Source organism: Charadrius vociferus, unplaced genomic scaffold (assembly GCF_000708025.1).
Source record: "Charadrius vociferus isolate BGI_N301 unplaced genomic scaffold, ASM70802v2 scaffold509, whole genome shotgun sequence".
Lineage (NCBI taxonomy): Eukaryota > Metazoa > Chordata > Aves > Charadriiformes > Charadriidae > Charadrius > Charadrius vociferus.
In genome coordinates this window covers 829,127-846,107 of record NW_009650093.1, presented here as the reverse complement: position 1 = coordinate 846,107, position 16,981 = coordinate 829,127, and the positions used below count along the sequence as shown (strand labels likewise).

The window sequence follows — 16,981 nt, the reverse complement described above, 5'->3', positions numbered from 1 at the left end:
GATTGTGACCCTGGCGAAGGGTGTCAACTCCAGTTTAACAGCTCTCTTTCAATTTGAAAACTTTTACTGTAGAAAGCTCGCAACAGCTTTTGAGATCCATTCACTTCCTGGGGATATTTTCTTTTCCTTTTGTTTTCTCCCTTTTTGCTACACCTCTGCTGTCATCCCAGACCCAGGTCTGGGTGTTTTCTTGCGGTGTGTGGGCAGGAGCCCAGGGGAGGGGGGGAAAGCAGACCTAATTACAGTGGATGCTCTCAAAAATAGAGTTGCTTTTCCCGCTGTCTGTGAGCTGGTGTGAGAGGTAGGTGTTCTAGTTCTTTCCATAGTTTTGGAACAACAGGAGGGCGGAGTTACTGGCAGATGGACTGTCTCACATGGGTTTAAACTGAGCTCAGAGTTACACAGCCATCACAATAGAAACAACTGAAGTAATTTTACATATTTAGCTTCCTTTCCTTCCTGCTTCCCTGCTGTCTCTTTTCCTCTAGCGTTCTTTATAGGAATATCAACCACCTATTCCTTCCCTGCAGATCCTCAGTGTGGCCACAACATGACCACATCCTGCCCCAAAACAATTACATCAAAAAGGAAAAGCCAGCAGAACCGCCAGCACTCAGCTGGGGAAAAAGAACAGCAGTGATGGACCAATTCCTGGAGATGCATGGAGATCTTCTCAGCGAAGAAAAAGAAGCTCCAGTTTGCCTCATCGCGGTGAAAACTCTTACTGTACCAATATTGAAGGAGTCTGGAAAAAAAACTGTGAGAAGGAGGGGCCTTGTGGTTTGCCAAATGAAATGGTCCAGGGACTGAATGAGTGAAAGATGGGAGAGGTTTGGATCACATCAGAGATCTGGTTCGGCGCAGTCCCTGTAACCACCGTAGTGGTACAGCTGAGGGCCACAAAGTGGAGGATTCAGGCGAAGCAGCTGGTGGTGAGAAGAGTGGCAGTGAGATCCCTGTGCCCATTTGCTTTGTTTCAGTTTTCCACACTGCAAAATTAAAGTTCGTGCACAAGCGGGACTGAGAGAGCTTGCCCGGTCATTAACAAAAACTGGATCTCCAAAGCACAAAGAATGTGATGAGTAAACGAGACCATTCTCCGAATAAGGCAGTAGTTCAGGGTCCATCATCATACCCATTGTAAATTCTCATTTTTGGGGTTTTAACTGCAAAAACTTGCCTTGCCCTGGGCAAAAGTTCAACTTGGAAAGCTGCCATGCTGGAACAGCTTTACTTTCCTTGTCTTTTGAAGGAATTCAGAGGAAAAAATAATTTAGCTATGTCCAAGGTCAAAAGAGCATTTTCCAGTGGCAGATTCTGAGAAAATCCCGTCCTCCCTCACGCTCGGCGGGAGTAGCAGTTAGCGTGTGTGAGAAAGCCCTTTGCAGGGTTTGTTCTCTGTTAGGGTCAGCACATCTAGGGGTCTTCACAGCCATTGTGCTTCCAGAGTCTGGAGTCAAGGACAAGGTTGGGGAGAGGCTGAAGTATTGTGTGTTTTAAGTATTCTCTGTTTCCCAAGGCTGAGGGAAGTTTTGGGATAGCGCAGCATTAAAGCAGCCCTGAGGCTGCTCTGATATACACTGGGATGAGTAGATGATAAAGCAGGGCCCTGGATGGCTTCGGAATGCCCCGGTAAACCCTAATTGAACACTTGAGGAGGATACATAATTTATAGGGATGTGTTTCTTTAAAGAGGTATGCAGATGTAATAATTAATGATGACATACATTGTTGAAGCAGTCGTTAACCTTGAACATTAACCTCTGACTCCTGTCAGGCACATTATTGGGTTAACTGATCTTACATTTGGTCCAGACAAGCAGTTCTTACATTAGTTGGCACAAGAGCTAAGAATCCCTCTTGCTATGAAATTTTAAACTACATGGAGAAAATTGGAATTGGTGTTGGGGGATTCTTAAATATGCAAGTTGTGCATGAACTAGATGAAGTAATTTCTCTTCAGTTCAGCTTCCTAAAGCTGAAACAGTTGTGAGTCCAGCTCAAGAGCAGAGGATATGTCCATGCTGTTTGTCTATGTCCAGCCTGAAATACCGTTAACTGTGTGTAGTGGAGCTTTAACCCTGGAATAGCAGTGCATGATCCAAAGCAGAGAAGCGTGGGCGATATCCTCTGGAAAGCATATGGCCGTGTTATACCTGTCTGCAGTTTGTGCTATCACACCTGTACTTTAATATGGAGACTAAAATAGAAAGTTGTTTTAACTATGACATCTGGAAAGCCAGAAACAGCAAAATAAACAGGGAAAAAGTTGCAGATGAGAGGGACTGTCAGCAAACCGGCTACAGGGTAGCTGGAGCTTAAGCAACGGGACAGAAGTCATGGAAAGTTCTCCAGGAAACAAACTTAACAGGAAACAATACTGTTATAGAAGTACACACACTGGCTGCTACCGCGCCCATAAAGCTTTCAAAGGGCTATTTCTCATTTACTGACAGCAGAGAGACATAAAGGTTTTTTAACCTTGGCTCTGCTGAATTACCATCTTTTTGGAAAATGTATGAGAAGTGCATTAGATGACATTCAAAGCAAACAAACTTCATCGTTGGGCGATGGAAAAAAAGGATGAGTTTGATGTTAAAGCATCAGGACAGAGCATTGGAAGATGTGGGCTTGTCTCGTTCTTTGGTAGGCTACCTCTCTGGTTTTGGCCACATAACCCTGGGCTTTCAAAAAGAGCCAATTTCTTGAGGTTGCATCTGCTCCAGCTGTTCACCTTTACTGGCATTCAAAATCTTTTTTGATTTAACTTTCAGTTCCACAGTCAGTTTCTGCGATGTAGAGGTGAGGTGGTCCGGCTCTCAACTTCTCATTCAGTCTTGCATTGAGGTTGTGTTTGTGTTAGGGCTTCTTTGGGTCTATTACAGCAAAGAACTCTGTAGGGTCACCAGTGGGCTTACAATCACGTACATTATCTATTCCTAAGTTAGGCCAAGGCTATATGCAAGGGTTTTTTTTTATAAATGAGAGAAGGGGGCAAGGTGGCATCAATCTAGGAAAATTTACTGAAAGCACCGGCTGCTTTTTGGTAGCATTGTAATTTTTAGGTGGGCTTCAAGCTGCCCATACAGAATACAACATCTGTAAGTTTGCAGTTGCTATGAATAAACTGTGGGTGAAACTGTGACCATGTCTCATCCTTTGGTTACCCAGAGATGTTTACGGCTATCTTTATGATTCACTCCTTAATTAGTGTTTGTATTACCAAAGCACCCAGAGGTCTCAGTCAAGCGTGGGACCCCATCGCGTTCAGAACCGTACGTATGCAGGCAGATAGTCACTGCCTCAGAGAAGTCACAACATTAACAGACTTGACAGAATAAGGACTGGAGGGAAACAAGAACTTAGAGAGATGCTGGCTGTCGCACAGCAAAGCAGCGTGGGGAATAAAACCCTTATCCTCTTGTCTCTCTGTCAAGTTATCTACAAACTAAATCACACTGCAGCTCTCTGCACTTGCAAGAAAAACAAAAAAGGCAACTGATACTGTACAAAACTGTGCTCAAATAAGTAAAAGCAATGCTCAAAAAACTGTCTTATTACGGAAAACAAGACAGAATTGGGAAGAGCCTTGATATGACTTAACAAGCATCATTGTTCAGGGAAGTGTCCTTGGTTTTGATCTTAATCACATCACGACTACCAAGGTATTCCATCTCAATCCGTTCGCTCTTTCTTTGTAAACTGAGCACCTGGAATCCCAGGCCACAATCACTGGCATGTCAGCCTTACTCTTACCACCGCCCTGGCCTCTCTGCAGCTTAGAGCCCAGACTCCAAAAAAACATTCCCTACTCTTTTTTAACTCCCACTGAGTTCTGTAGAAAAGCAGAATCTCTGGAGGGAGCTGGAGCAGATATGTGTAATTAACCATTTTGTATCAGAGATTATATCAAAGACTCAAAACATTTGAGAGATGTGCTGAACTTCAAACACTGGTTTTTTGAAGATCAGAGACTTCACTGCCCCAAGGCCTTCCACGGTACAAGAAGCCAGAAGGTCTGGTCATAGAAGCACAGAATGAAAGGCTAAAAATCCAGGGCCGTCACTTTAAAGATAACTCCTTCCTTCTTCAATGAACTTTAGGTTGACATGCTATCCCAGTCTTGCATGACATACTTAATTTGCCAGCATCTCACAACATCCACATTCCTCACAGTAGCCTCCTGCGCACAGAAAGCTCTAGAGTGAATATACAATACAGGCTATTTCCAAAAGGTTCAACCTAGAGGCCACTCTAGTCACGATCCTTAATACACCAGGGACGAAGATGGGTTCAAAATTAGTCCCCTGCACCATAAAGCAGCAGCTTCACTTAACTGGAGATGCAGAATAGCATCTGACTGAAAAAAAAAAAAAAATAAAAAGAAGGCATAAAGTTGAGCAGAGAACATGCTTTATTGAGAAGTAGATACAAGAATAGCACATTCTACCACATCATGGGAACAGGGTTTAGCTTCTGCACAAGAATGGCCTTCTTCCCTACTCCACAAGAGATCTACTTTGTTGGATAGTTTCATGAGTATCTGTAGTAAGTTACAATACAGGAGCAAAGGGCATGAGACAGTAAAATTCAGTAATGCCCACAAGGTATACACCATGTACTGATGATCTTTTTTCTTTTTCTTTTTTTTTAAAGGAGGCAGAGAAAGGCAGACAACCATCAGAAGAGCAGCAGAGAACTTTTCCACACTAGGATGGGTCAGTGGTTAACAGGAAACGGCTCCCACCTACTGGTACACTGCAAGTGCTTCATTTCAGACACTATTCAGTGAGGAAGCACTGGAAGGTTTAAATGAAATCGGCACTATATGATGCTGCCATCATCTACCCCAAGATTGTCCCCCCTTATAATCACACTGGAGCCATATAGGAAACTTGTGGCACAAGGACAGTGGTTATACTTGAAAGCCATTGTACGATAGTTTCTTCCGGTGGTGCTGATGGGAGAGGAAGTAAAAGCTTTTTTGTTTTACAAAGACAAACAAGAACGCACTGTCAGAGAAGCAAACCATCCACACAGCTAACTGGAGCTGCCACTGATGCACAGAACGTACACTGTAGGCAATCCAACAACTGACGATATTTGCATTGTAGAGTTTCTGTGGCTGTTTGGACAAGGCTAGCAAAAATCTGTCTAAAGGTTTATTTCTTCAGTCTAGAGGAAAAAATCCTCTCTAATACAAAGAGACCTAAAATTCAAGGAAGACTGCTCTGGGAAAAATATCTCCAGTGAAATATACTGAACAGGCTGCTTTTGTGTAAAGAAACCCACTAACTCCAAGAGATAAACAGGAAAAACCAGTAACTTATAATCAAAGAGGTCTCTCCAACAGACGTGGCACTGTAGTAGCTCCAGGAGCATAGACCAAGAGCAACTCTATGAAACATCTCAGACCATGATGTTCTCACACACTTAGCCTTGACTCCTCCGGGGTAACACTAACAATCACACCACTCAGTTACAAGCAAGCTTCTGACTGTACAATATTTACTATGTGAAGACCTGCTATATTATATGGAAAACATTGCTGAAAGAGGTGGTATGTTCTCTTACTAAAACTATTTGATACATGGAATGGAACAGTCCATCAGGCAGGACTAGTTAAAAATGCTGAAGTCAGTGTAACTGCAGCTTGTTGGAAAACCACACTTTCCCCAAACAAGCACTATTAGACCTTGTTCAAAAGCCACAAAAGTTACCTCCATTACTTAGAACGCAAGGAACCTGAAGGAAGAAACAACCAGATTATAGGACACAACACAACCTCATCGGAATAAGAACATGAGGGTAAGACCAGTGACTGGACAGGTACAGTACCAGATATCAGAACTCCTTGGGCCAGTGCTGCTAGGAGCTTCGTTTGGGTCCTATACAGATCCAATCCTTGCAACCTCATTGAGGCCGAAACATAAAGTTCCTCAGAACTAGCGTCTGTGGTGTGCACAAAAGATCTGGGCCAGAACAGTACCAAGGGGAACTGATCTTTCGGGAGGGTACTGTACCAGCCAATCACAACAGCAACAGATACAACAGAGATCCCTAGGGTACTTCCTACTGCTGGGGTTCACTGGCTTCAGGAGTGATAGACAGTTAAGTTCCCTTAGGAGGGGTCCATTTCAAACAGCTGGGATCCATTATCTTATTGCTGTTGGATCTTTTTGCCTCTTTGGCTATCCATTCATCAATCAGATCCTAAGGAAAAGAGCATGAAAGGGCAGGTTAAAACAAATGATCCACGATGGAGAATTATCCACGGTACACCACCACACATCCAAGCCCACAAATCTGAAGCTGAATAGCCTACTAACTGCTTAGCCTGACAAACATAACATTTCCTCCACGGTGCTTTCTAGAAGCCCTTCCAATCACACCGATAAGGCTACTTTTAGCTACAAAGTGAAGTCGCAGGGCGGGGAAAACAAAAGAAAGATGCTGTCACATTTGGGGATTTATAAACCACTTGTCTTATATGTAATGAGGGTACAAACAGGACTTATTCAGGCTTCCATCAATGCAGTTCACTTCTATGTGATCCGTTTGCCCAGTGAAGGGCAGGCGTGATGAGGAGCATGATGGGAAAGTTGATCCACCGCTCCCCTAAAAAGCTGTTTACAATGAGGAACGTTATTGCACACACCAGAAAAGGAACACAGCATATTTCTACACTCCTGAAGAATCAGGTTGGATGCCCATGTCGCATTTGATAGTTACTGCATTCGAAAATTACACTGCTTCCTCACTAGAATCAAAAGGCTGCAAAACCCTGCACAATGCAAAGGAAATACTGATTTCAGCGAGTTTGTATGAATCTAAAAGCTAAATATAAGGAAACGAAAATGCAGAAATGCCCAAAACAAATCTTACCTGTCTTTTTAGGACCAGGTGTTTTCCCTTCCAGTACTTGAGCATCTGAAGCGCCTGCAACGTGCTAACAATGTCGACAGGATTTACTGCAGTCTCCTGGCTGATTTCTGCAAACCGGTATCAGTTTACGTTAGAACAGAAAGGAATTCCTCCTCAATAGCCTATAATTGTTAGTTTTCAACTACAACTTTTATGCAACTCCTTTTGAAGTGATATACACAAAATACCTTGCAGATATGAAAGAAAGCACATGCAGTACCTGCCTGACTTGCACCTTCTGCCACCCTGGCCGGCTGTAGCACTGCTATACAACTTATCTTATGCTTATCTCACTCTTGAGGGCTGGGTGATTGCAAATAGCATGAAGAACCACAGGCTACGGATGCAAGCAATGCAGAGCTGTACAGAAACAGCCCAGCTCACCCAAAAACTGAAAACCCAGGCTAGGAGGAGCACTGGGAAAAACTCAGTTGAAATAGAGTATCATAATGATTTAACAATACTGCTTTCAGGATCCAAGTTAATACGGTGTAATCCTCTAAAAGAAAACATAGCTGCCTCTGCAGAACTACCTCAACATCTCTGTGAAACGCTGCCTACTCCTAGGTGCCATATACATAAAAGTGCTATTAAAAGAAGTCCAAATAGTCTTAGTATTTTTCCAAAGGATTTGAAAGCCTCTCAGTGGAGCCATTTTTCTTTTTAAATTTAACATTCTAATCTACAGATGGATAAAGTTCTTTGCTGAATCTTTTTTAAAAGTGTATTTTTTAAGAGAAGAAACCAGTACATACTTTCAAAACTCTGCAAGCTGGCTTATCTTTTATGGTGGCAGGACAGGAAAGGAGCCATACCCAACTACAGGAATACTCCAGTAACTGTGCTGCTAGACAAACACCTGTGTGAATGAGTCAAGCATGACCTGCCTCATATTTGAGGAAAATGAGTGAGTAAGATGAATAAGTATGTTCCTGAACCAATTCACTACAAGCTTATTTAGCCTGAACACATACCTTTTATAGAGATCTCTTTTCCTTGGAAATTATGCAGATAACGAAGGAGAACTTCCTTCCAGTAACTACGGTAGCTGATGAGGCCTAAATCAGACAGAGGGCGTTCTGGAGAGCCAACTTTTTCTTCTACTTTAGACAGCAAATAGCCTGTAAAGGAAAGAAAACATATTTATCCTTCTTAAACTCCCCTCTCCTGACCTTTACCCTCTTTAGCACATGCAGAAATCAGCTATAATGAAAATCACCACCATAGAAACGTTAGATTTCTTGGTGAAAATGTCATGTTGGACAGAATATGTTCCCAGAATTTCTCTCTCTACTTACTGAAGTCAATGAGCATTTTGCCGTAACCTTGCCTCATATACTGAGGCATTGTCAGGATACAAGAAACATTGTAGTTGAGAAACGAGTTCTTCTCCTAAAAACAAGAACAGAGAGGACAGATTAACAGGTCTAGATCTGTACAAACAATGGGTATATCATAATCCCAGCAGCCTGAACAAGCCTGTGCAACTGATACAATACAAGGTGAAAGCAGCAACAGCAGAAAAACCTGCCTAACAACAAGTAACATGATCATCCTTCAGCTACCAACCTGGCTTAGTGTCTTACTTTATTAGCCATGAAATTGGGTGTTTGGTGCACAATTTTAAGCCTAGGATGGCTGGCCACAGAGTTGTACCTGAGAAGAAGCCAGTAACACTCTCACTACCACTTCTATCATCTACTAGGTTTAGATGCAACAAGAAAGCAGCATGCTAAGCACGTGGTGTATATTGAAACGTTCAAAGAAGAGACTCAGACACACTTATCTTCAGATCAATGCAGGTTTTCCTTTAGAACATTTTTTTTTAGATATTTATTCAGTTTGGACTCAGGCGATTGAAGAGAGAGAGTTTCCTGCACTTTATTTGGGAAAGTATTCTCCTACATACATAATTTCACAGGCTGAAATATCTAAACTGATAACTGCATTGCATGATATCACCATGCCCAGAAGCGTAATCACTTTTTCTGTATTGAAGTAAGAACAACCAGGAAATGTACTTCACCAACATCCAGCAGAGGTTAAACAAACAGACTGGCTATTTTTTAGGTAGGCAACATATCTGAGCAAACAGTTGAGAAATCTGGCTCCTACTCTAAGCTTGGCCAGAGACTTACTTGTGGGATCTGCTGAAGTTACTTAACTCAAGCCTCAGCTTCTCCACCTAAGAATTTTTATTTCCTCAAGTACTTTATTAATTAAAAAAAAATAAATCATGGTGACTAATACTTATTTTAACATTTTCCTCTACATTTATTTACAATTTCTTTATAATTAATTTTGCTTACATTTAAGACACCACTATGCTTCCTAGCAACAATAGTTCATTTAAGCTGATTTGGGTTTTTGTTAGCAATGAGAAAAGGTGCTAAGCAAAGCATCCACAATCCCTGCAGCAAACAGTAAGAACAATTCACGCACATCAGGTTTGAAACTTTATCTACTCCTAAAAGCAACAGATCCTGAGACTGCAAAAACTCAAGAGGGGAGATTCAGTACTGATAATTGGTGTCCTACATCGCATTCTAGTGAGGTTGTAATGCAGATGTATGTATTTTCAACTAACCTTGGAGAAATATCCTATCAGGTGACAGCCAGTGTTGTCAGCTTCTGTCATGACATAGAAGAGGAAGGGTTCAACATCGTAATACAGTGTTTTATGGTCCAAGAAAAGTTTTGCCAGCAGACACAGGTTTTGACAGTAGATCTAGAAGCAAAAGGAGAGTAGGATATGCTTGTTTATTACAGTGGAACATCCCAAGAGGGGACAAAAACAGGCATACATGGGAAATGACAAGAAAATTCTGAATCCTCCAAGAAATGACGTACAGTCTTTCAAACAGAGCAGCTGGGCCAGGAAACAATTCCATCTGTGATGAAACTTGATAAGCCTAGCTTCCTAAGGGTGGGAATTGACGTTTGCGATATCAATCTCTGAATGCCCAAAACATCACATCCTCAGTGAAGGGGAGCAGAAGGTTGGATCTCCGCTTGCTTGCACTGTATTGTATTAAACCCGTGCTTCAAGGTTATCTCTGGTAACTAGAAAAGACTCCTTCCGACTTCAGCCAGTGCAGAATTTAGCTTTTGAATTTGTGTCTTTGTGCTTTCCTCTGAAGCCTTGAAGACCGGACACAATCAGAGACAGGGCATAAGCGTGGTGCTACTACCTAGCACTGAATCTGCAGTTGCAGACTCCTGTTCCACCCTTCAATTCGGGGTTAGGGAGGTCACCCTCAATAACATTAGGCTGCTTCCCACTCTAACCCAAATCTGAGTATTCACAGTGGATGAGACAGGCAGTGGCCATATACTGAGGCCAAGCACAGCATCTCCCCACCAACTTTCAGAAAGGCATCTGGACACACACCTTCAAGCACTGTATGAGACAGCCGATGGAACTGCTAGAGCACAACAGGGCTGAGGAATAGCCACAAATAAAATGCAGACAAAACTACTGCCAGAACTACAAGAATGGACAGATCAGACTCTAGTAGTGTTTCTGCAATTAGAGGGAGAAAGGCGCATTTGCATCCTGTTTCTCTACAGGAAAAGCAGTACTCAGCACATTTGAAAGACAGACTCCACACTCAAGACTGGCCTAGTGATCGCAGTTAGTTACCTTGTTCTTTTTCCCATCCACTTCAAACACTGAAATGGAGCCTTTGCGGTAGATTTCATCACCGGGTGGATGTTTCCAAACACATTTTGCCTATGACAGGAAAACAAAGTTAGGGTGACACTACTGTTTTAAGGGTGGAAAAGGTCACAAAAGCCACTGGATACACCAGGAAACATGCAGTCTTCTCACCTCCGAAAGCAAGCAACTGAGATAACAACAGTAATGTTTTAAAACGTTTACACACTGACACCAGATTTAAAGCTCAGCAATCAGCTCTGCCCTTACCATGTGTCTGCGCAGTATTGTCTGGCTCTTCATGTATTTGAGACAGAACTCACACATGTAGAGACGTCCCAGACGAGCATACTCCTCTGGGTAAGGAGAATGATACCAGGTATCCAGCTCATAACGGCCAAAAGCAATTGTTTTAATCATATTGCTCCCTTCTGTGATCTGGCCCTGGAGCCGCAACTTTTCCTATGAATGAAAAAAAAAAAAAAGGATTATTATTTTTTAAAAAATTAAAAAGCAGGTAGAGAGGAAGAAGGCCCTATTTATTTTCCTCAAGGAAACAATTTACTTCAAGTTTTCTAAATTCATCTTTCAGTGTGACCACATCTAATGACCCCTCCCACAGACATCTCCTCAATCAAACTCAGCCTGAGCCCTGTCCACAAGCAGGACAGTCAGTGACTGTTTCTTTCATGAGGAAATGTCTTGTGAACCAGCACTTAGCAGCGTGCTAACACCAAGATCACACTCTTTCTGTAATGAAAGCAATGTAATCTCCTTGCCCGTTCATGCTTCTTTCCTAACATGTAGGAAGAGGATAGAGCCTAATGCTCTGCCTTAGATATCCCAGATGCAATTGTCACTGGTAAGCAGCAAAGTATCTTTTGGCTCATCTCTGGAGACGGAAGTTGGCTTTGAAAAGCACCTACAGAAGCCTCAGCAATACAAGGTTCTGAACTCCTTTCAAGTCACTGGTTACTGTCAAGATGACTTTTGTTATCACTCCTTCGCCATTCTTTCAGCAGGTGAAGCTGTCTATTCTTTCACTGAAAACAAACACCTATTAAATGGGACTGTTACTAATCATTCCTCTTGTAGGCACTGCAGCATTCGTGACTGCAAATGCTTAGCTCCAGTCGCACTTTCAGCAAACCCGCCAAATGACTGGCACTTAAAGCTTATCCCTAGTGTAACTTTGCTGACTGGGCTGGGCCGTAGCTGCTCTTCTTACAAACTCTGATTCTGTCTGCACAAGTACAACAAAAAAAAACAAAAAAAAAAAACAAAACAAAAAAAAACCAGAAAGCATCCAGGTTTCTAACAAAGACATTTGCTATGATATATATTACGAGTTAGAAGTCTCACCAGGTCCTCAGATGCCCGTGCTTGCGCTCTTCGGAAAAGCTCCAGGTCATACTCACTCGTCAGGTTTTCAAGTAAAGGTTCCCTAGTATTGCCATAGGTTTGTCTGTGCTCCTAGAACAATAAAATAATAGGAGGGTTTGCTGCCATGCTGCTACTAAGCCACTGCATCTTGCAACTTCTTTAGCTGAGAATGTTGTAGGATGACTGGGAAGCGAAACACCCGCTTAGTGGTCTCATTCCAGACAGGAAGGAATGAAAGAATTAAGGCAGTGCCTTTACCATATATTTTTCTTTTTGCTCCTTGCTTAGTCCTGAGTTCCTCTTCTTCCTGAGCTCAGCTACTTTCTCTTTGTACCGCAGCTGTCTCTCTGTTGGTGCCTGAAAGAAAACAGAGGTGGAAGCCCTCACTAGGCTTCATCCCCTCCAAACATGTTTCTTCACCTTGCCACGCTAAAGGACCTCTGTCCTGGCTTTCATTTTATGAGGTTTGTTTTCTCTGAACCAAATCCTGTGCTAATAAGAGGGCACTGCAGGTACAACACAGGCACGTAAACTAGGAAAAGTTTCTTCCTACCGCAGCTTGCCTTTGCCAATGCACCTCAGTGCCACAAGACAGCGTGCACTCCTTATGAGCTGCTTAATCATGGGGAAAAGCTCAGAGCTGACTCATTAAGTCACCTTGACTCAACTCCAAGACTCGTGAATTGAAAAATGTAATTTCCCTGCTTTTATTCTTCTCTATTTAGTCAGAGTAAAATTGTAGTTTACAGTTCTGCAGGAATTCTCTTGTCCTATACACCAAAGCACGTAGAAAAGATCATCCGGAGAACAGCTCCAGCCTCCTCAGTAGTATTACTGGCCAATGCCACCTCTCTGCTCTCACTGGCTGCTCCATTCTCTCACTTACTTAAGGGATACAATGAATTGCCCTTGCTGAAACAAATTGGACGTGACAAATGGGGAGTGTCAGGACTCAGCACAGCAGTTTACCCGCAAAGTGAAGAAGGGAGATCAAGTTAAAAATCATTTGTCACTGGAAACCATGAGCTGACGTTTTTCCACTTTTAACTGAGCAGCCACTCCATTACGTGCAGATTGCCTACCTGGTGTCTGGTGGCGTGCCTGTTGTTGTCATCCTGCCGATGGGCCAGCATTCTCTCCTCGATCTGCTTATCCCGGCTCTGTGCTCGTACCTAGAAGCCAAAACTCATCTGTCAGTGCTGCAGCAAAGTACTAACTATCAAAGCCTTCATCTTTTCCTTTTCTCGTTTAGGTGAATTTTCTGAACTGTAATTCACAGATGATTTGACATAGAAATGCTGCGGTCTTACAGCTAAAGACATCAGCTGAAACATGTTAACTCTATTTTCTGTTCACAAATGACAGGTCTTGGCATTTTGTTCCAAAAAAAACCCAAAACCCAAACCTATAAGGAAGATAAAGCAGAAAATTCATTTACCTTGCACTCATCTGCTGAGAGATTATGATATAGCGGGCATCCCGATATGGAGAAGTGTCGCTCATGTTTTCCAGTTAGGTGTCCTGCAAAGGATCAGAAAAAAAACCCCACTTTTAACATATGATCATAAAGAGGTTTAAAAAGTATCCTAGATGGTCAGATACCTCATATGAGCTTCTCAAGGAGCATGCTCAGTTTATTACCAATGTAATAGGAGGAGCACACTTCATGGTTCATGGCACAAGCTTTAACAATATAGAAGGAGAATCTTTTTCACACTAACTGAAAAGCTGCACTCCATGCAAGCAGCCAGCTATGTCAGAGGTCTGCAGTAATTTGTTTCTGAAACCCTGCTTCTGGCAGAGACCAGTACCCTGCCTGCAGGACTCTGCATTTTCCTCCCGCACCTGTGCTCATACCCCTAACTTGTTCTTTACCCTGTCATCCCCCAAAACATTCCTAGCTGGAAAACACCTCCAGGAAGAATATACCTGCAGATATGCTTTATATCCTTCTCTATACCCACTTCTCAATAGTACTTCTGATCCTAATTAAGTGCATATTGTTCGGATGTATAACTCAACTGAGCGGGACTTTGAATATCACAGCAGGAAGGCAAAACCCAACAGATTAATCCTGGAGCTGAAATTACCTAAAGAGTTACAACCAGGAGTGGGACATTTCATGTTGAAATTGTAGCTTTCATGGAAGCGGCGGCGCTTAGGGCGGTGAGACAGGTCACTTCCAGAATCCTTCATGGACATGTCCTTGGCAATGCTCTCATCATGGGATACATTTGGACTGGAGATATCAATATCAGACTCTGAGGAAGGGGCATTCCCGGTGGGGGTACGAGGTGGAGACTCATCGTGATCCGCTGCATTTTTAGTGTCTGAATAAGGATCAAGATGTTACAAATTTGCCTGAAAGAAAGCTTTCAAAAAAATATGTAAAGTGACTCCGGACAGCTGTCTCAAACCCTCTATCCTCACGATATTATACTGTGCCCTCAGAGAATGGAGTCACAAACTCTTTCCAACAGCATTTTGCAAACTTTCAACACCTCACGTACCTCTATCAGAAAAGTCAACCACTTGCTCAGTCTCTGACCCAGATGAGCGAGTCTGCCGGAGCGGGTATTTCTTTGGAGTCACAGGAGTAGGCTGCTGTTGGCTGCGGGTTACCCTCCGCGTAGAATAGACAGGCTCTTCTGCTCCAAACGATGGTGGATTACGAACTGGGCTGGAATCTAATTCCACAGAAACACCATAATTACACCCACAATAACCACTGTAAGTCAGAGACTTGCCTCACACGTGCTCTGAAGTCTGTAATGCCAACTTCTGACAGAAAGGTTGGACCAGATGATCCTTGAGGTCCCTTCCAACCTGGCATTATCTGATTCTGATTGATAGCTACGTATCAACACAGGGTTCTGTCCTACTTCTCACCACTGCATGCCATCCCAAAGATATGCTCTGTTCTTCCAAGTTTAAATCTTTTGACACTTTTACCAACGTTGTGGAAATCTGGAATTAGATCAGCTTTCTCTAGACTTAATTAACTAGTAATTACAAACCAGCTACCATTCGGAAAGTAAAGAACTGTTAGTTTAGATAAGAATTATCAGTGGTTAGATAACCCTTGGAAATAGTAAGATAGCTTCTGGTGTGGAGCTATATTTGGGACTCTGTGTGTAGTTTTGTGATCCTATACTGCTCGTAAGACTATAAAACAATTATTTTGCATGAAAAGAATGTTTTCATAACCTAGGAATATTACAGGCATTCCATACATATCCATACCACCTTTCCTCTTGTTTTTTTACCAGATGATCATGTACATGTATTTCTTACCTGCAATAAAATTTGTCACAAAACAAGATTCTTTATCAAAGTGTGTACATGGACCAATGGAAAGAAGTTATTATCTCTTGTCATTTCCTCCCCTTGATGCCAGATGGCAGCTTATTAACTAACAGCCAAGAAATGACTACACTAACACTAAAAACGAGGAGGTGGACACATTCAATGTTTCCTCTTTACAATCTGGATGCCAAAGAAGAAGCATATGAAATAACTGGCAATATGTTGATTACATTTATTGCAGAGTAGGGTCAGTGTCAGCAAGTCATGAAAATGCATCTTCCCTTGCAGTACACAAAACCCCAAACAAACAAACAAAGCAAACAAAAACAGCTTTCACCCTTAAACACTCCCTCTGTAACTTGGCTCTGGTACTGATATAAGTAGACAGAAAGCAAATTTTTAGAGTTCTGAGAAAATTAGGCAAAGCTGGCTGCAGAATCATGGGGTTTTAAGTTCCACTTCCTTTAACAAGTAGACAGGTTTACTTTTCCAGCAGAGGAAACTTGAGTTTTGACTTCCACCAGCAGTGTAATCTTTACATTGTATTACCTCATTGTGCAATATGCACTTAGAAAGACTTCTTTTTGCTGTGGTACATCAATAGCCAATGAAAAAAGTCGTATGTTTTTATTTAGGTATAAACTCCACACATTTAAGTTCTAAAGGTCAGGAATATGGAGTACATAGAGCCTCTTGTTAAGAAGGTGTTTTTCTTTTCCTTGTTTAAGGTAATAAAGTGTTTACCTTGAGAGCTTTGACTGAGTCTGGCTGAGGAACGGGTGACACGGGCGGATCGTCGTGATGTACCATCGCTTTCAGAGCTGTCTGTGTGCTCAGGATCAGTAGAGAAATCAGAGTCTTCTGTTCCATCTGAGCTACTGCCCGCATTCCTCTGCAACACCACAGACCCAGACATTAGCACAGAAGCATTTAAACTTGCATACTGTATTTATACTATTAAAAACCCCAACATTTGATGCTAGATAGGTAATTTCAAGCTGACACAATGACATATGCAAACTATTAAGTGTCAAGTGTATGACTCTGGAGAAAATATTTTAAATAGTAAACATGCAGTGTCAGTGCCTTCAATAGTGAAGTTTCTACAAACTGATTCACTAAGAAAAATCACAGTAGCACCCGATTTTATTTAAAGCAAAAGGTAAGTCAAGGTTCAAGGCTGGACAGGACAGATTCCCCCTGCCAAACCGACAGCACTCCCGCACCATCTGCCTGCTCAAAACAGCAGAGGCAGCCCAGCAGAGCACAAGGCACCACGGGAGCAGGTGGTGGAGCCAACAGATGGGCTCCAGCAACGGCCAAACCGACTCTTCACCACTCAGCAATTCAGGGCAGCCGCAGGGCTCCCCGGTGGAAGCACGGCAGAGAAAACGAAGGCACTCAGCGGAGAGGCTGGGCCAGAAGAGGCTGTGAACGCAGCTGTATTCACCTCGCCTCGGCCCACCTGAGCGGCCCCCCGCACCGCGCAGTGGCCAGGGCGGCTCGCTGAGGGAAACAGGCCTCAGGAGTTGGCGGGCAGCCACCGGACCTCCGAAGATCTCTGCCCTACCCAGCCCGGCAGCCCTGACTTGGGCAGCCAAGGTGTGGAGGCGTTTGTATGTCTTGGTCGGGGCGGCCGGCCCCGCGGAGGGCGGGCGGAGACCCCCCCGAGCGGCCGCCGGCCCTGAGGGGATGCGGACGGCGCCCGCC

The 16,981-nt window shown here is 43.0% G+C and overlaps 1 protein-coding gene across 5 annotated transcripts in view; it reads right to left on the bottom strand.

Annotated features, from left to right (window-relative positions):
- Positions 1 to 4,396: 4,396 nt before the first annotated feature.
- Positions 4,397 to 16,981, bottom strand: part of KAT7 (K(lysine) acetyltransferase 7) — a 17,333-nt gene continuing 4,748 nt past the window's right edge. The window contains exons 2-15 of one of the 5 annotated variants that reach the window (XM_009892205.1): positions 16,016 to 16,163; positions 14,476 to 14,652; positions 14,056 to 14,295; positions 13,404 to 13,486; positions 13,048 to 13,137; positions 12,224 to 12,322; positions 11,945 to 12,055; positions 10,853 to 11,044; positions 10,568 to 10,657; positions 9,512 to 9,652; positions 8,223 to 8,316; positions 7,899 to 8,045; positions 6,886 to 6,992; positions 4,397 to 6,213 (exon numbers count right to left, since the gene is read on the bottom strand). In XM_009892205.1, coding sequence (XP_009890507.1) covers positions 6,112 to 6,213; positions 6,886 to 6,992; positions 7,899 to 8,045; positions 8,223 to 8,316; positions 9,512 to 9,652; positions 10,568 to 10,657; positions 10,853 to 11,044; positions 11,945 to 12,055; positions 12,224 to 12,322; positions 13,048 to 13,137; positions 13,404 to 13,486; positions 14,056 to 14,295; positions 14,476 to 14,652; positions 16,016 to 16,163 — 1,821 coding nt within the window. In that variant the 3' untranslated portion in view covers positions 4,397 to 6,111. The remainder of the gene's footprint in view (positions 6,214 to 6,885; positions 6,993 to 7,898; positions 8,046 to 8,222; positions 8,317 to 9,511; positions 9,653 to 10,567; positions 10,658 to 10,852; positions 11,045 to 11,944; positions 12,056 to 12,223; positions 12,323 to 13,047; positions 13,138 to 13,403; positions 13,487 to 14,055; positions 14,296 to 14,475; positions 14,653 to 16,015; positions 16,164 to 16,981) is intronic. The other 4 variants (XM_009892206.1, XM_009892207.1, XM_009892208.1 and 1 more) reach the window with 4 other exon arrangements.